The sequence below is a fragment of the Fringilla coelebs genome (assembly GCF_963513975.1).
Source record: "Fringilla coelebs genome assembly, chromosome: 19".
Classification (NCBI taxonomy): Eukaryota; Metazoa; Chordata; class Aves; order Passeriformes; family Fringillidae; genus Fringilla; species Fringilla coelebs.
The window spans coordinates 3743155-3762776 of record NC_140045.1 but is presented as its reverse complement, the minus strand read 5'-3'; the positions used below and the strand labels follow the sequence as shown (position 1 = coordinate 3762776).

At 42.0% G+C, this 19622-nt stretch overlaps 1 protein-coding gene across 8 annotated transcripts in view; it reads right to left on the bottom strand.

Moving 5' to 3' along the window:
• Positions 1–1222: 1222 nt before the first annotated feature.
• Positions 1223–19622, bottom strand: part of PECAM1 (platelet and endothelial cell adhesion molecule 1) — a 31653-nt gene continuing 13253 nt past the window's right edge. Inside the window, exons 13-16 of one of the 8 annotated variants that reach the window (XM_084218496.1) lie at positions 18889–18957; positions 14311–14367; positions 7605–7627; positions 1223–2766 (exon numbers count right to left, since the gene is read on the bottom strand). In XM_084218496.1, coding sequence (XP_084074622.1) covers positions 2734–2766; positions 7605–7627; positions 14311–14367; positions 18889–18957 — 182 coding nt within the window. In that variant the 3' untranslated portion in view covers positions 1223–2733. The remainder of the gene's footprint in view (positions 2767–7604; positions 7628–14310; positions 14368–18888; positions 18958–19622) is intronic. The other 7 variants (XM_084218497.1, XM_084218498.1, XM_084218499.1 and 4 more) reach the window with 7 other exon arrangements.

The window sequence follows — 19622 nt, the reverse complement described above, 5'->3', positions numbered from 1 at the left end:
CCCGCGTTACACCGGGGAACTCGCGTTACACCGGGGAACTCCCGTTACACCCCCGTTACACCGGGAATTCCCGTTACACCCGCGTTACACCGGGAACTCCCGTTACACCCGCGTTACACCCCCGTTACACCGGGAATTCCCGTTACACCCGCGTTACACCGGGGAACCCGCGGTGCCGCTTGGCCGCGAATGGCAAAGGAAAGTGACCGCGGAGAGCGGAGGGGCCTCGGTTCAGGCGTTTCTGTGACCCCGCGAAAGGCTCTGCCCGGCAATGGGGAAATGTTCCACCGTTCCCCGGTTGGGGTGGGCGAGGCTCCCCCGGACAGACCGGGCGAGAGCAGATGTGGGGGACAGGGAATGGCACAAGGGACCTGGGCGTGTGCCATCCCTTTACTCTGCTCAAAAAGTAAATATTTACCGACACACCTCATTTTCTGTTTGCTGAGCTTAACTTGGTGACAATTCAGAAATCTCCTTTTTGTTGTTGTTGTTTTCAAGAATGTATTTTGAGCTCTAATCTGAGTTTGGTTTGTTCGGTAACAGATTCAGTACTTATTTCCCAAATATTTCCAAAGGAATCATGAGACCTGTTTGGCACATGCTCATTTCAGGACTCCTTGTGTAGCTGTTTATTCTTGGGCCCATTTACCTTGTCTTCACTGGGGACATCTGCTGATTATTGTCCCATGCTCTGAAATATTTTTGTTATCTGCAAGACAAAATAGAAGAGCTCAAAGCAGTGCACAGCACTCTGAGAAATGGACAGTTCACACGCTTCAGTAGGGCAAACAACTTGTACTAGATAGCTAAATCCAAAACAATTTAGGATTATTCCAGACAAGAGACAAGCTGCAAGAGAGCAACAAATTCTTCCACTGCTGCTCCATCGTGCCCAGATGATATTCTGAAGCTTTCCAAACCCCACTGCTTTCCCAAGCTTTGCCAAAGGCTGGGAAGAATTTGTGGAGGAACTTTTACCTTTGTAATTTAGTAAAAGACTTTGTGAATGCAAGCACTCCCCCACTCAGTTCTTAAAGCAATTTAGTGCATTTACCTGCTGTTAAATGGTTCCTGACTCCAGATCCAAGAGCCTGGAATCGGTGCAGAGAGGGCATCTTCCAGATGCCAATCCATACGATGGATCTGTGGCTCATCACAAATAAAAAACTTCACAGGCATTCATTGCAGCATGAATGTGCAAGATCCAGTGCAAAGGTCAGTTCAGAGTTTTCTTTATTAAAATACCTTTTCACATTTCTTACACTAATGCATTTGCATGGACACTCATGGGATGCTGAAAGAATATTTGTCAACAGAAGAGAGCTATGAAGTCAGTCAGTTGTGACAGGCTCATGATACAAACAACATTTGCACAGGGAACAATAAATTAGAGATATTAATCAGTAACCAGAGCTTGAAATTTTAAATGTTTGGAATGGAAGGTATAAACCCCTTTTAAAATTCTTGCTGGTTTTGCACCTTTGATGCAGTGCTTAAAGCAGAAATTACATATCTATATAAAAACCCATGGCCTCTTTTTTACTATTTACTAATTAAAATGAGAACCTTCTTACCTGGGGCCCAGATGTTGGAGGAATTTAATTTGCAGTAAGAAAAAGAGAACAACTGCAGTGTCAAAGGCCATCTGGTTAAGGGGTTGGGGACAGTATTTTTTCTCTTTTGTTTTGTGTTCTTTTTTTGAAATTCATGCAGCTGAGATAAACATGGGCTGCAGGATTACATCTGTGTCCAAACTAGATCTGTGTTAGTGGTTTATCATGCTAGAGAGAGAAAGGATAGGTATGGAATTCCATACTGGACAAACTGGGCACAAGTACAACTTCAGATCTCTCATAAAACCAGAGGAATTAGGATTGTACATAAATGGATTTTCAGGTACAAACTCACTGACCTGGGTGTTTTATATCCACTCAATGAAAACTTATCATAGAATCACCTGAAATAACTGTGGTGGACAATCATTTCTTGAAGAACCATCACATCAAATGAACCAACAAACATCAAAACTTTAAAGGGGAAAAGCAATTTAGCGAAGAATAAAGGCTGTTTGTGCCTCTGATAGAAGCACTTGGCAAAGTCTGAATCTCTGAACAGTTATTCAAGTTTTTAGGGAGCCCAGAGCTCACTCAGGCCCTCCCTGCAGTGTCACATCCCTGTGGGTTCTAACTGAGCTGGCTCCAAGCCTGGTAGCAGTCCAGCTGCTGCAGCACAGGGAGCTCAGCACGAGCTGCAAGATCATGTCAAGGGACATCCATGGCTGGGCAGGCTGTGCTGAGCTCTGTTCTGCCACAGTGCTGGCACTGATAACCAACTTAGCAAGTTTAAAGCAAGCCTAGATATTTCTATATCCTACTGGTATCCCAGTAGTTGCTGCATTATAGAAATGTACTTCCTCAGCTGTAGCTCCCACTTTGTTTCCTTAGAGCATGATGAACTGGAGGCAAAAAAGGCAAAATTGCATTAGCAGGAGAAATTACAGATGAGAACCTGGGTCAGTGGATTCTAGAGCCACTTTCCTATGAGAATTTTTATTTGTAATTTTTTTCCATTAAATGCTTTAGGAACATCTCTATTGTTCCTCCTAAGGAAATAAACTTTGAAAAGATGAGTCTGACAAACTCATAAATAACTGCTGCAAAGCCTTTGGAACACTTGCAACATCTTCCATCTTGTGTTGTTTTCTTCTCCCAGCTGATCTTTGAGGTGACTGTACTAGGTAGCATCAGGATGCCCATATATTCTCTGCTGGCAAAAAGAGCAAAAGAGAAAAAAACAAGGGGTGAGTATAGCTGTGCCTCTACCCTCTGTTCCGTCACATATTCCTTAAACCCTCCACAGTGAGCTAATAAAACCTCACTGTTCTCTGGGGAGACATTGGTATTATCTTCATCAGAGAAAAAGAAATAAGACAGTGGGAGATTTAGAGTAACAGTTACAAGCTAGACCCCAAAACTGTTAATCACCAACATCTGGAAGTGGGTGCTTACTGATAACAGTTTTTTTCCATTTTTTCCATTTTTAATGGAACTGCTGGAGGTCAGATCCCTTATTTACTAGGAGATGTTCAGCTGGCACAGTCAGACCCCAGTGTCAGTCCAGGAGAATGAAAACCTTTCCCTAAGGGCTGGTATCTCACAGGGAGCAATGCAGCACCTGACTTCTGGACGCTGTGTTCCTGCAGGAGCCGTGCCAGGGGTGATCTCCAGGCACAGAGGGCAGACAGAGCAGCCCTCTACTCCAGCCAGTGGGAAAGGGCACAGAGAGACAACTTCATTGTTTTGCCTTTATATGACAGAAATAATTCTGTCCACTGGGGATTCACAACTGTCAAGTCTTTCCTGGCACTGGTTGCCAAAGTCTCCCTCCAACAAATTTCTGCTCAGGGTACGTGGTGGCCTCTAACCTGACAGCTCAGCCTGTCAGCACCGAGGCGCCTCATCCCTTTTGTGGACTTACCCCCAAAGGATTTGCCCCATGAGTCAGAGGAATTCCTGGTTTATAATTCAGTGTTTATTTCAGAGTATCACCTTGTTTTTCATATCCTGACTGCCTGAAATCCCCCCCTCCCCACCAATTTTAACTGGACACATCCTTCATCTTCCTTTCCTGTCTGAAACTATTGTGCCACGGTTCTGTGCACAGCTAAACACAGGCCAGGTCCCCCTTTGGAGCTGGCAATGGGAATTCCTTTAACATTGAGAAAATACTTTTGGGATCACTTGAGGAAGATGAGAAAGTCACTGAATAACACCTAGAAATTCCTGCAAAGAGATGTAAATTGTACAGGTTTCTGTCTCAGAGGGCACATGCTGAGCTTGGACAAATAGGCAGCTAAAAGTACACAATGTCCTCATGTACTGCCAGTCCTCCTGAACCCCTAGGACAGAACCCAACAAACAAATACACAAACACATCTAGGAGGGAGCAGGAGAGGAGGAGATGTGAAGTCAGAATGTACTGCTGAGGTAAATTTGACACAATACCAATTAGTGTTTGGCGAAGGGGCTATCTCATTGTCAAGATATTTCCTTCAATATGTTTTCAGAAACTGGGACCATTAAATAACTTAGAAAGATTGCCAGCTCTGATTTCAGGAAGGAAACCTCCTCCCAGTTCCTCTCTAAGTAATTCATTTCTTTTGCAAATACTTCCTATGGATTGCATTTAAGATACAAATTTCTGAAACAGAGAAGATGGAGGGAAGCAACCCCTGACATAAAACTTCAGGTTCCTTTCTAAATGACCTAAAAATCCAAGACATTCAGGTTCAAGGTACTCTGGACTGCAACTGAGCCTTTATATAGTTCAAGAAAGTCAAACTTTGATTAATTATTTTCCTAATGCATCACCTTTTTTGATGTAATACAAACACTTTCAATGCACCTGTGTCAGCACACAGTGTTTACTAAAAGACTGAACTCAATTTTGTGATGGTCCCTCATTGAAGAAGAAGGAAGAAGAAGGAAGGAGAAGGAGAAGGAGAAGGAGGAGAAGGAGAAGGAGAAGGAGAAGGAGAAGGAGGAGGAGAAGGAGAAGGAGGAGGAGAAGGAGAAGAAGAAGAAGAAGGAGGAGAAGAAGAAGAAGGAAGAAGAAGGAAGGAGAAGAAGGAAGGAGAAGAAGAAGGAGAAGGAGAAGGAGAAGAAGAAGAAGAAGAAGAAGAAGAAGAAGAAGAAGAAGAAGAAGAAGAAGAAGAAGAAAAAGAAGAAAAAGAAGAAAAAGAAGAAAAAGAAGAAAAAGAAGAAAAAGAAGAAAAAGAAGAAAAAGAAGAAAAAGAAGAAGAGCTCCTAATTTTCCCTGCTGGATTATATTTATTCTGACAGAAACTACATAGGGGCAAATGCACAAAAGCAGGACTAGCAACCATTAAAATGATTTGCTACATCTTCCTTCTCCACAGAGCAGTTTTCTGTTCTGCCTGTGACATCTGGAAGAGCAATGCAGAACTGAATGTTAACAGAGACTTTATCTGAGCAGTGGAATGCACATTATTGGAATTTAGGGAGTTAAAAGGACATTGGGATCTGATGAGTCTCCACCACCATTACTGAAATAAAAAGGCTGCATATCCTCCCTGAAAACAGAGCTCTCAGCAAAATACTCCTCTGTGCTGTGCTCCTTTGTCTCACACTTCTGGAACATCTATTACTTCCTAAACAGAGTCAAATTCTACAAGTTTTTTGACAGCCCTGGGATTCAGGTGCCAGCTGAGCAGCCCAGGTCCTTGCACTCACAAATAAGGGAGCAGCAGATCAAATGCAGCTTCACCTCTGAGCCAAACGCTTCATTTGGCTATCAAGAAGCAGAACAGCTGGGGAGGAAGTTTAAGCCACTTGATCACTTTATAAGGAGCATTTTCCTTTTCATGAGTAGGATCAACAACTCCTCATTTGGACCAAACCTCTGAGATACATCACAGTTAAGCATGTGTGAAAATGAGCTACTGAAAAAAAAGCAGTTGCAAGAAAATTATGATAAAAAGCACCTTAGCAGCTCCCTGCCTCTTCTGTGTTCATCTGTGTGGCTTGTAAAGAGTTGAGAGACAAGCAAAGGAAATGGAAATTCTATGAACAAATTCATCTGTCCAGTCCAATTTTAGGTCACTTTTTTGGAGAGAGAGGTGCTGCTTTTGTCACAGGCTTTATTAGGAACAGAAGGGGGAATTTAAGAAGCAGAATACAAGGCTCTGTTCTTTTGCTAAGTCCTTTAAAGCACTAATAATGAAAAAAAAAAGGAATAGTTACTGTGCTAATACATGAACAGTATAGCTAAGGAGGGACAGTGTCTCAGACATTAACTGAATAAGGCAGCTTCTAGGAAAACTCAAGCAAGATGTGCAAGTGTTATAAAACTGACTTTGCTCTGGGGTGTTTCTGAAAATGAGATTAGTTTTACAGAATAACTGCTTTTATTACCCTTCTACTGCTAACATGAGAGTAATAAAAGAAGCACAAGGAAAACACTGCCCTCAGCTGACACTTTTCTTCCTTCAATCTGACATTACTTCATGGATTGCCTGGTTTAGCAAGCTTTAATAGCCCAATTAATTATGAAAGTGATTCACACAGGGTGGTTAGTTTATTTGCACTGACTTTTTCTTATACTTCCATGCAGAGATATTTTACTCACTTTTGGCCACAGGAAAAAAAAAAATCTTTGTGCCCATTAGAAATTATGTAGGCTGGGGAAAAAAGAAGACAAAACCTCCTCCCTGAGCTTACACTTCATGTCTGTCACAGCCACCCTTGACCATTTTTTCTTTTGTGTTGGACAGGGACAAACTTTCTTCTGCATGACTCTCCAAGGAATGCCTGGTATAACCCAGGGGAGGGTTCAGCTCAACATATTTTTAGAAAACTGAGAGCAAAGAATAAAACCAGACCTTTTAACTAAGAGAGACAATGACACTATAAAGCCTCCTGGCCTGTGTTAATATGAGTCTGTTTATTGTAACACAATCTGTGACCTTCAGTGCACTGCCAGTGTCTGTAAATAATACAATGGGCTGCCTGTGTGTCCCATGGGGATGGGAGTGCTGATGGAGCCTTTCAAAACTCAAATGGATGCCATGAGCTGACGTAGACTGGGCTATTGTGATTCTTATTTATGAGTCTCTCCTTTTTTTTCTTTTTAAGTACAAGCTCCGAAGTCACAAAGTGGGTGGCAAAAAAACAAGAGTCTGTTCAGTCTGAGTTGGATTTGATAGCATATGAACATTCATAAAAGTACTCCTGAAATGTGAGTTCCCTGCCTCTCAGATCTCCTGAGGGCAGAGTAACAGCTCATTCAACAGATTTCTTCTATTTTAAAAAATTCCATATTTTGTCACTGGCTTCTTAGAACTATGAAGCTGTTCACCACCTACAGAACATTCACAAAACTCCACATTTTTAGCTGAGATCCCCCATATATATGGATGGTATTAGTCCCACTTCTGTGACCCAGCTATGACCCAGCTTTGTACTCTGCAATAAAAACTGTTTGCCTTCAAAATTTCTTACAAGGTCTCAGTTTACTGCCAGCTCTTGGAGTCATCCTACCTGCTCTACCAGTGGATGAAAGCAAGCCCAGGGGGAAACAGCCCCAGAGGATGAACAGAAGGGACTCCTGCAAGTTGGGCTGATCCCATCCCTGCCTGGTTCAGCTTCTCACCTCTCTGGGCATTCCAGTCCCTGGCACATCCCTGGCACAGGGGATGACAGATGGCACTGGAGCAGCAGCTCTGTCCCCAGTGATGCTTTTACAGGTGAGCAGTTTTCATCTGCAAATCTCCTGTGCCTCCAGGCCATCCCTCACCTTGTGCCACCCAAAGCTGTGCAGGTGATAATGATCTCCTGGGAGATTTTATCTGTGCATCCCCACACTCCAGCCCCTTCCACAGACTCCTAAAACTGACCATTCCACAGAGGACTGATCCATGAAAGTCTGATCCATGAAAATATATACAGAGGGATTGCTCTGTATCTGTCCTGCAAAGGTCCCAGCAACAAATAAACCACATCAGCCCTTGAGCACCATCTCACAGATGCACAATCATCTCAAGCCATGCCTCTATATTTAACTGATTGCATAAAATGTATACTTACAGAATGCCTGTTTTCCATAGAATCTGCAAAATAAAATACAATGTATAAATTATGAAATGGCACCTTGCAGAGTGACCAGTTTTATGTTCTAGAAAATACAGGTATAGGTACTTCAACCCTTTTGTTCACTTTGCAATGATGTAGAATTCCTACCTACATCTAAGGGTAAAGCTCTGGGCTTTGAGGAGCATCCAAGTTCTAGTTAAATCCAAGTGCAGACATTTCAAAGCCCACACTGAGCAGGACCTGTTTGGCAGCTTCTCTGATCATGTGCTAGAGTAGAAATCTCTACTGAGGGCACAATCTGTTACTGGACAAGAGAATCTTCCTTTTAGAGGCAAGTTCTCATCAGCATTTTACTTCCTAATCCAGTTCCTTGCCAGGAAAATAATCTATTGCAGAAATCCAGTTGAGGATATAATTTTCAGGGCAAAAATAACACCTTTGTTATATATAACATCTTTGTTAAAATACCAGCAAAGACACTTGACATTTTATTAATAAAAAGTTCCTTGCTCCCAATGAAAAACCTGAGGGCCAGCAAGCTCTTTCCTTTTAGGGTCAGTGAACTTTAAGACTGGATCATACTCTTATTTCAAGAAAAGTGGAATTAGTTATTCAGAAATGTCACAGAATACATTCAAATACCAAAACATAACTATTTCTTTCCCCTCTCAAAGTAACTCCAGTTTTAGGAGAGGATTTCAAGTCTTGTTAAGAGTGCTCATCTGTGTGTTCTGTTGAGATATTTCACATGTGACAAAAGTAAGTGCTGAATCTTAAAGGGTATTGTCTTGCAAAGTGTATCAGATTCACTGGAGAGAGGCTGTGTGAAGGAAATTCATGTAATGTTCAACAAAAGGGGTTGGACTGGGCCTTGGGTTAATCTTCCCAGTATTTTTTATATAAATGGGGGTTAGTTTCTGAATCTATGTTTTTTCTAATTATGTATTTTTTTTAAAAAGCAAATTTAAAAATCAGTCTTCCATAGGCAGAACACATGTAAATTTTGAGAAGTTCCCTGAAATCACTAAATAAAGGGAGCAGAGCACTACTCCCACTATTAGACCCTAATAGAAGTCCTTTAGAAACTCCCTTGTCAGCCAGCAGAAGTAAAAGGAAACTGAGCACAGGTGAAGGTCTCTGGCACGGTACATTTGGAATTTTCTACCCAGAACTTTTAGCCTAAGCAAAGGATTAAAAACTGAGGTGACTACAACACCTTACAGCAATGCATGAACTCAAATTCAGTATAAAATTGATTTCAGTGTTTGGCAAGATTGATCCACATATGTTTAGATATTAGGAAACAAAAGAAGAAGTTACATGGAACACACACAAAAGCATTTTTGTGTCCTGAAAGCCAACAGAATTTTAAAAAACCACTGCTGACCCAGTGCTGCATCAAAGCTTGGCTTTAAGTGCACAAAACCATACATAAGGTTTATGAAGTGAGGCATTAACAAGCTGTCATTTAGTCTCTGTCACAATGTATTGTTCTCACAGGAAGGAGGAAATGAGGAATTCTGTGTAAATTCCAGACTTCAAACAACGGGATGTTGGCTACCCGAGGCTTGGAGGTCACAGTGCCAGTGATCCTGCCTCCTTGTTACCTGTCACCCACATCCACAGCTCTGGGGCTTTCTAGCTGAGTGTCACAGCCCTGCCAGGAAATGTCACACTGTTCCACCTTCAGGGAGGTGCTGCAGGGAGCCTGGCTGGTACCACTCAGGGCAGCCACTAATAAAGGCACAATGGTGCAGTGCTTTTCCTGATTCTTTAACATGTCAATCTTTTCATAATCTTTTTTATTTCATTTTTGTTTAAAAAAATAAATAATTTCAAAAAGAGGTGGTTTTACTTTTTTACTAGTTTTGCTGTAGAACTGACAGATTTTTCCTAACACCTTGCTTTCCCTTACTGCCAAAACTGGGGAATTGAGAAATGCTGGATTCTAGACACAGAGAAAAATTGGTCTAGCTTCTGTAGAAGCTCCATGTTTTGTGAAAGGAATCAGAGCTGAAGGTCTGATGCTGGTGATTTCTAAATTATTCCCAAGTCTAAAAAAGCTAGGTGATTTTATGGATTTCTGATGGATATAAACTCTTGGTATTGCTTCTAGTTGGTGGGATTTGAAATTCAAAGAACACATTTTTACAAAGGAGTGAATACAGCAGGAATTTAAGCCACTGTCACCCCCACCTGCTTTACCATTTCTTGTTGCTAGAGGTTATGGAGAGGAGGGTCTGTGCCTAAACAGCTGCAATTGTCCATCCACCTCCAAGGCACCTCCAGCCCTTGAAAGCCAAGATGTCAGACCATGAACCAAAGGTGCTGAGCTGCAGACACACACAGAGAGTTCTGCCAAGGCCTTTACTGGAGCAGTAGCTTCCATCAGGAAATCTTGGCAGGCAGCTTGGGAACAGCTCTGACACGGGCCATGCACGTAATCCAGCTCTGCTCTGGAGGTTCAAGCAAGGTCAGAAGCTCCCTGCATATCTGTGCCTTACTGAAACCATCTGGCTTTGCCTGAGTTTTGGCTGGAGCTGTTGGAAGCATTTGGCTCTGGAATCAACGTCTCACAGACCCAGGCATGAGTCTAGAATATGTCTAGAAATCCAAAGATCCAAAGAATTTTTATGCTGGAGAGAGGACAAGTTACTTGCCTGGGTTTGGACTGCCTGCAACTATCCTGTGCCCATAATACCTGAGTTCTGAACAGCACAATGAATCCCCAGACCCTGTGAGCTCTTCCTATGCTGCAAAAGGATTCAGTGGGAAATTCTGGCTAAGATGTAGGTGTTAAGCCCAAGGCTCAGTAGCAGGAAAGTATTTGAGCAGATTTCCTGATTGCTAGAGCTGATTTCGAATAGATTTGTTCCAGCCCTCTGAATGCAATGGGGATTTCTCATGCCTCTTTCCACTGGGCTATATTTATTTTTCCATAGTACATTGTTGCTTGCTGTAGGACTCTTAGAATTTCCTGTCTCACTGCTGCAATTGCTTCCAAAGTGACCAACTCATTTTTCCAGACTTAGCAGCATAAAGGCTGGTTCTGCATTTTGTTTGCTGCATTTCCACTTTCCTAATAAGAAATTGGGAATTATTGTTTTGCAATAAGCCACAGTGAGCTCAGTCCAGTGCACATAATATCAGTGGGTCTGACACACAGCAAAGCCAGAGCTCACTAAGGGAGAAAGAATGAACCAATAACATCACCTTCCACAGGAAGTGTCCTGGAAAAACGTGAGGAAATCTGTGAGCTGGAGTTGGCTCTGATTCTCCTCAGCAACACAAACAGGACTGTGCTACCCCAGAGCTGGGATCAACGTTGAGGGAAGGGCTGGAGCTGAGATAAAGAACCAGCATGGAGATGCTTGGGCTTCCTGCCCCTGCTGCCTCTTGGGAAGATGAAAGGTGTGATGGAAATAAATCATGGCTGAAAGAGCCTCCACCCAGGCAGCTGAACTTGTGTGAGACATCCTGAGGCTGCTCAGGAAGAGCTGCCAGCCTGGATCCAGCACAGGCACAGGAGGCAGCAGGGTCAGAGCCATTTTATCACTCCTGGCAGTCTGGATTCAGACAATTGCCTGTTTTGCTTAAGTTTTAGACTCTATCACTTCTTTCTGAACAAAAAGTAGCAACTTTGGGACTGGGCTGGGTATTCCTGACTCACAATATGCTTTGGCCTTTTCACAGAGCAACCAGAGAAGCAGGATTTTAAGGATTTTAGTTCATCCTGGTGAGCCTGAAGGACTTTCACACAAAGCTGTTACTGACCTGAATGGCACTAACTGGCCATTCCCCAAACTGCCATTTGGATGTAAGGTCTGATTTAAAGTTGAGGCTTGAAGTTTTTGGTATTTTATGAAAAATACTTAAGTAACAGCCCATTGCTCTAGAAAAGTCTTTAAAACAATGCTTGTGTGAACATCCTGAACACCAAATATGTTTCTGAATTCAACTAATCTTTCAAAAACAATGCAAGGACAACTTCTTATCTCACAGTTGCTTGCAGAGCAAAGTGAGCAGCATCCTCCTCAAACTCTCACTACAGCAGAGGAAATTCAGCATCCAACCAACCAGAGACTGACATTATTTCACTTTCAATCAAAACATACCTGACCAGACTGGAATTTCACAAATTACCTGCTTTTCCCCACTGCAAATGAGTTAACTGCAGTTAACCACATGCAGATCTTCTGGGAGCTGAAATGTGCATTTGAGAGTTTGTTTCTGTCTATCTCTAATGTAAAACCACCTCCTGAGTCCTGGCACTCAGAATAAGGAAAACACAGCAGGGAGGATGGGGAGCCTTATCCACAGCGTGGTGGAGGCACTCAGATGGTAGAAGCAGGAGCTAACATAGCCAGCACCAGGAAAATAAACAGAAAAAGCACAATGAGAGATGCTCAGCACACTGCCAAAGGCCTGGGAAAGCTCAGAGCATTATCAGCACCAGGGATTCATGGAGCAGATTTTGGATAATAGCAAGCAACAGCTACAGAACTCAAAATACAGGAGATGGTTCCTGCTGGGGCACCTGCCTTACAGGGGGTAGCAGTGAGAGTTGTCAGAAGAATGAAGAGCAAAAATGTTTTAGCTCAGCCACAAAGAACTGTGTCAGACATAATTACTGCCTGTCCTTCAGCTTCCTCTCTAGTGCACACAATTTCTGGAATACACAGACAACCCCTTCATGAGACAAAATTGCTTATGAAGCACTCAGTTCTAATGAAACCACAATAGTTACCTACAAATAAATAATAATAAAATGTTCCATAGGTCTTAGGGGTTAAATATGTCAAACTGTGTAGTTGACACCAATTCCTAAACTCATGTGATTTCCCCAAGGACACGTTTGTCTGAATCATTGCCTTCCTGAAGTAGGTTTGTACTCCTGGGCTTTTGCTCAAAAATATCAAAGAATAGAATAGTAAATCAACTTCTGCACCCACATGTTCAACATCTGTCACAATGGGCATCATTTAATATGCTTATATTAATATATATTCAAATAGAATATTGCATAGGGATCCCCCACTGCATTTACACTTTGCCCCCTCACAATCACACAGCCTAGCAAAAATCCAAGGTAGAATTACATTAACTGTGAGCTAGCACTGCATTGCTGGGTGATGCACTGCTTATCTCATTGAAACACTTTTCCTGTGGATCAGTCAGGAAAACCAGACGTGATTGAAACAATAAACTGGTGCTGTGTTTCCAAGAATAACTGAAACTGCAGAATGTTATGCCTAAGAGAGCAGGTGGACTGCAAGATTAAGGGGTGTTTGCAGAATCTCTGCTTCATTCAGCTCAGAATTTCAATCATATCCCATTTTACTGCAGTTCCCAACTTATGGCATGACAGCCTTTTAAGTGCTCTTTGAATTTCAGCTCTGCTGTTCCAGCCTGGAGTTTACATCCTCTGTTATGTACCAGAAAAAACCAGGGCTGGTGAGGGGTGTGACAGTCACCCTCACACCTGGGCAGAGCAGGTGAGGGTCACAGCAGCTTCTGCAGCTTTTTATAGGTGCAGTTCACACTCACTGGAGAACATTTCAGAACATTTGTGGCCTTGGGGCTCAGCCCTAAAATAAACTGTGTTTTTTCTCTTCATGGTCCTGCCTGGCCACGCTCTTAAGTGTGAAAGATATTCTGATTTTCACTGCAAGGCTGTGAAAAATGAGTACACCACCCAGGCACAGCACCAAGGATTCCAAAATTCCTTTGCCACTGTTGTCACTCTCTAAACACTTTGCCTTAAATGCATGACCTAATCTCTCTGTTTATTCAGCTGTAAAAAGGAGATAAAAATTGCCATGTAAGCCCTAACAAGGAAAAATTAAGTAATGTTTTCTAAAGTGGAGACCCTCACAAAAAAAGATTCCCCAGAGACATATTGTGTCAGAGGTGGGAAATGCCTTACAGAAAAAATAGAAACTTAAAGCACAACCAAAAATTAAAAATGGCACACAACAAAGCCTGAATGGGGACAAAATATGAATGGCTTGCAGCCCTAATATTTACAAATCTAGACTTCCTAACACAAAGAGAGGAGAGGAAATCCTTTCCAATTCAGCCTTTGACAATCTGTGATGAAATAACCTGCTTTTAAGGCCCTGTCTCTGCAGTGATCAGTGCCAGAACATTTACAGACAGTAATTGCCACTGCCCACACACAGGTCTGTGTGAGAGGAGCTGCTGAAATGATCATATTGCTGTAAAGGCTTGCAGAGTCTGCTCTTGGAGGCTTTATAGATATTTGCTGCAAAGCAAAAGGAATATTTTATAGCATGTGACAAACATGGTCAATTGAGAGGCAAATGTTTCTCTTGAGCAGTTTGAGATAACAGGACCTAAAATCCAGATCCCTAAGGGGGACCTTGATTCAGATCCAGATGTATGGCCCAAATATTCAGCAGATCCAGCACAAATGGGCTGATGAAGTGGATGTTACAAATATTAATTTGATTTATGAGGAGCCATGAAGATGTCATGCAATTTATCAACTACTGTGATTCTGTAGTTGCACTTTGGTATGTTCCTATCCAATGTGACTTGCAGCTCTTCTTTATTATGGCAATTATGTTCTAAATATTCAGTCTAAATATCATCTTAAAAAATATTCAGTCACAAATTTATCCCTAACCTCTACACACACACTTCCTAAAAGTGTTTAATTTTTCACTAGCTTACTTACCATTATTCGTTTTTCTGATTTCACTATAAACTGTTTCAGTCCCCTTCTGCTCAGGAGCTAGAAAATGCATTGGTACAGAATCAATATATTTTCTTTTTTTTCCTTTTTTTTTGTTTGTTTGTTTTTTGTTCTGTTTGCCTTATGAAAAGCTCCTTAAACAAACAGAATACACTTTTTTACTCTCAGAAGAAGCAGCTACATAATCAGGAATGAGCCTGTGGAGTCTGTGTGAAAAAGCAAGTACAACCCCCTCCCCAAACCCAGCCTGTAAGGGTCTGAGAGAAGGAGACCCTTATAGAAGGAGACACCTATAGAAAAATGATGATGAAAATCTGCTTCCTTTTCTAAATTTGACTTCAACATTCTCCTAATCTTCTTCTGAACTTGAACCAATACTGATTTAATTTCACAGAGACATCTACCACTGGAGAATGGTTTCTCTGGATCACTTTGAAGAGCTTCTTCAATTTGTTCTAAGGATTTAGGGATCCTAGCCCTGAGGAGATCTATCACTTGGAAGACTAACTACAAATCCTTTTAGCAACTAGCCTGTCTAAATCTTAAGGGCACAAAAAACCCTTAAATTGCTGTGCCTTGTGAAATGTCTCAGAAGAATATTTGCAGATTTCACACTACACAGCTTGATTTATCTGGGAAAGGTCTCCTTTTGGACAGAGCCTGTCTAAGGGCCTGAATATAGCAAGAATCATTTTCTCTGTGGTCAGCATGAACTTCTGGCCAGTTGGAGAATAGAACAATCTCCTGGATTCATTATATGGCTTGGGTTTAAAAATCCCTGGGCAATCAAAGTGCTCCAGAACTGTGCATTTCAAACCACTTTCTTCACTTGCTGTAAAGGTCTGTGATGGCAGGGTCCAGGAGTTTGCTGTTCATGGATCTCAAAGTGCTTCAGAAACACTCACTCATTTCAGTTAAACTGAGTCTCCTGGAAAACCTCAGAATTCTCTCAGTATCACCTCCAGTTTCTGTGGACCTTCAACAAACCAAGTTAAATTTTTCTAGTTAAAGTTAAATTTAAAAAATAATTTAATTGTTTCCTCTTTGCAAAAAAAAAATTTTAAAAGGAAAGAAATTAAAATTTCTGGATACAGAATCTTGTGCTTTAGCTATTAAAAATCCCCAACATTTAAAAAATTCAGACATAATGATTTGCAGACTCAGAGTCAGGACTGTGACTGTTCTGCATTGCCCTGAAGAACCCAAGTGTCTCTGGCACCACATTCTGATTTCCCAAAGCTAATTCCATTTTTTTTTTAAATTCTGTTCAGCATCCTTTAAATGCTGTCAGCTAACACATCAGAATGGAGTTGCAAAACTGCTATTAATTTAAACAACAGCAGCTACACTTCCCCAAGTGTCTAATCACAGCTTTCAAACTTGCAGCTTTGGCATGAACTTTCTTTGCAAAATAATTTGAAGACCTGAAGGCATATTTCAAATGCTCACAGACTACTTTAAATTATCAATTCAGTTTCCAGTGAAATAAGAATTAATTTTGGAATTTTAATAAAAGGTAGCTCATTTTGTTTAGGACTTTTTTTAGCAGGTAACAGTCCTAAATCTACTCCTATTGACTCTGTGCAAAGACTTGGTTTGAGGCATTTCCTTAGTTTGCTTTTTTATTTTTTATCATACCCATTTCATTATGTTGTGGTATAATGCCACTGCCCATGTTATTTCCTTTGTCAACCTTCCAAAAGTCGTCCTAGCACTGAAAAAATGTGCCAGGAGAAATTACTTGGATGATTTGACATTTTGTTCCCACTAATTTTATAGTGTTGCCACCCTGCAGATAACTAACCAGATATAAAAGTAAAATAAGGAGAACATTCTTACTCAGCCAGACTTAGCAGTTTCTGCCTTGGCACTTCAGGGATGTTTCCTGATCTGACTTCAGCCCCTGCTTTTGGTTTTGCTCAGATTCCCAATAAAGGGTCTAAATCTCCTTGTCATCTTTTTTCTCACCTAAGCTTTAGAAAAGACAAGCACTGCACTTTTGTCAAGCATACAAACTTAGTAATCTTAGTAATCAAACGTAGTAAGTATTGAATTTAAGAATTCCAGATAAAAGTATTCCAGAAATGAACAGATAGCTCAGACATTACTTGAAAAACAGGGTAAAACAGTGTTTTCAAATGTAAGTAATTCCTTCCTGATAAAGACAAGGTGTTCATCCTTCTACAATAATTTCAACTTTGCTTGGAATGACATCTGATCAATCCCAATTCCCAGAAGTGACAAAAAGGCACCTGTTACAGCTTAGATACTGCAGCATTTATTGCAGTAGCCTTTCACAGTACACAAAATATGGCTCTCCTGCTCCTAAGAACATTAGTATTGACACTGACAACAGTGGCAGGAGGAACAAATGATTGGAAAGATAAATTAAATTGAGGTTAGGCCAGAGAGATCAAAGAAATCTGCAGTTCCTCAAAAGGCATAAGGAATCAGACTCTGTGTGGAGCTGCTGGATGAGCAATGTGTGCCCAGAGAAAAGGTGAATGTGATTTGCTTTGTCTTCCTTCAGAAAATAGGAGGAATCAGAAGAGGCATAAAAGGGATTTGGAGCAAGGTGATAATGTGAAAGTTCTGTTCCCTAGGAAGGGCTGGTCACAGCCACACACAGACATGAAAGAATATTATGGCTGGGAACAAAACCTTACAATAACACCAACGTAACAGAAGTATCAGCAGCAGCCTTGGGGCCAAATTCTCTCTCTGGGTGTACATGATTATTACAAGGGAATATTAAGAAACTTGGCTTTGCCTCTCTTTTCCCAAGAATAAATCTCATCCTGTTTTCATTATGATAGGCAGTGCAGAGCTCAAGAGATAACTTGGTTTCATACAACTTCTTCTATTTAATTCTGTTTAAGCAGCATCCTCAGGATGCTCTCAGAGAGGAACACATTAAATACTTTCAGTGCAGTTTCCATTTCCATAACCAAAGCACTCCACTGTGTCCTGGGGCAACAAGGGAAATCGATCAGGGAACTGTTCATATCTCTGTACACTCAAGCACAGCTCAGAATTACAGAACCTAGCAGTGTTCTGTGTGCCATGCATAGGTCTGTAGCATGAGGCAGCACTCAATTCAAATAATCTGATCTCATTTACAAACCACAGTAAACACTATTCTGTGGTTTAATGGGGTTCTATCTACAGAGCATAGATATTATCTTATTACTTAGTCTGATACACAGGAATAGTGTTATATATCAAGAATGGATGAAAATGTTGTTTTTATAGGTGTTGATCTCGAATTTAATAGGGCTTTTAATTTAAATAATGCACTATCATATCTTAGTGTTCTACACCATTGCAGAATGAGGTGCACACCACCACTGTAGAATTGCAGTGCACTCAGAAACAGCTGGAACAATTATTAGCCCTGTTCTGAAGAAGAGTACAACAGCTCTGGTCCTTCAGTGCAGAATTTAGCAGAGGTGGGTAAATAGCCTGCAGAATTTAGCAGAGGTGGGTAAATAGCCTGCAGAATTTAGCAGAGGTGGGTAAATACCCTGCCCCAAACACAGGGAAGAGAGACTCTGTGATGAGTGATACCAGGAAGGGAAAACAAAAAGGACAGGAGGGCTGGCTGTTCCGGGAGGGCTTGGCTGCCAAGCTTAAAGAGCGAGCGCTGCTGCCCAAACATCTGTGCTACCAGCTAAACAATCATGTCTTTGGTCTCTGCAATAAGTGACTAGTCCTTCCTACCAGGAAGAAGAAAATTTATCCATTTCTTCCTCAGTCTGCTTCTCATTCAGCTGAAGCAAAGAAGAAGAGCAGAGCATAAACTTCTCTTGCAGGGTTTATTCACTTTAACCAACTTGGAGCTTTTGCAAATTTCTGAAAGGTCTAGCAGCTTTCAACACAAGGCCAGAATGGCATTGGAGTTCTCCAGATGACACAGAATGATTGAAGTGAGCATTTGGGTGGTGAATAAATTTCCATGGCTATTTCTCCTTCAAGGCTGCAGACATGTACCTCAGCCCCACGCTCTGAGGTTACTGCAGGGGGGAGGACACAGTTATCTGAGCATCAATATCTCATTTCTCTGTTTAAGGTGCCACAAAATCCTGGGTGGTCTCCAGGCCTCTCCAGACTTAGAGACTAAGTTAACACTGGTCTCCCTTCTCTACCAAAAGTGAATTACAGCTTTGACCCTTCAACCAGTTCCTTTACAAAGGAGGAAATTCCACTGGTTTCTGTTCTCTCCATTACTTTACCCTGTAGCAACCTCAAGTTGCTCTCAGTGAATTTGGTCTCTTTACCATGGATATTTCACAGCAGGCTGCCTTCTGCTTAGAGCCACAGCTCCAGCTGGGAGCCTTGCTCCACACAGCCCTCCTGTAAATGGGAATGATCCCAGTGGAAGAACAGCAGGAACAGCAGCACAGGAGCCACAGCTCCAGCCAGGTTTAGAGGCACTCCTGGGAGGAGACTGGCAGCACACAAAGGCATTCCCAGGTGCCAATACCAGGCCAGTGTCTGGGAGCAGCAACAGCCCCAAAGCTGCTCCCAAAAATAACCCCTAGAGGCTGGAGAGTTTATTACCTCTGTGAGGATCAAGTGTGGAGACTTCGACTTCGGTGTAATCCACCTCAGCACTCTCAAGGTCAGGTCCTGCCCCAAAAATATCAAGAAGATGTTTCTTTGTAGGACTGCACACTTTGTTTGAGCTGTCACTGAAATTAATGGACAAGTCCCAGGTGACAGTGATAGGTGCAGGACCAGGCCCTGCTGATGGCACATGGGAGTTACTCTGCTAAGTTGTAAGGCCAGCCCATTCCTGAGGGTCATCCCACTCCAAAGGGCAGAAGACCAACTAAAGGCAGATTTCTGAGACTGTGGGATGTGCAAATTTTGCCCAAAACTGTTACTTGCAATGTAACACCTTCAAAAGTGGCACAACACAAACTAGAGCAGGGAATTACCAGGGCTTCTCCCATATCCCTGCTCCAGCTGCTCTTCCCTTTCTCTCCCTGCCATTGCTTTCTCGTTTTCTGTGGCTGCTATGGCAGGACACTTCCCATTCTGCACTCTCCCCACATTTCAAGCCATCTTTATGTCTTTCATGGCCTCCCTCATCACCTCTCATACTCCAGATTTCTGCTTTGCCTTTCTGCCCATTTCAGCACTTTTGTCCTGAGCTGCCTCTAAGCCTCACATAAAACATTTGGGATGGAACCCACTTTCCTCCTCAAAATGCTTCCCTGCCACAATAGCCACAGCAAGCCTGGCAATGATCAGACACCTGACTTTCAGGGCCAGGGGCTGACAGGAACAGC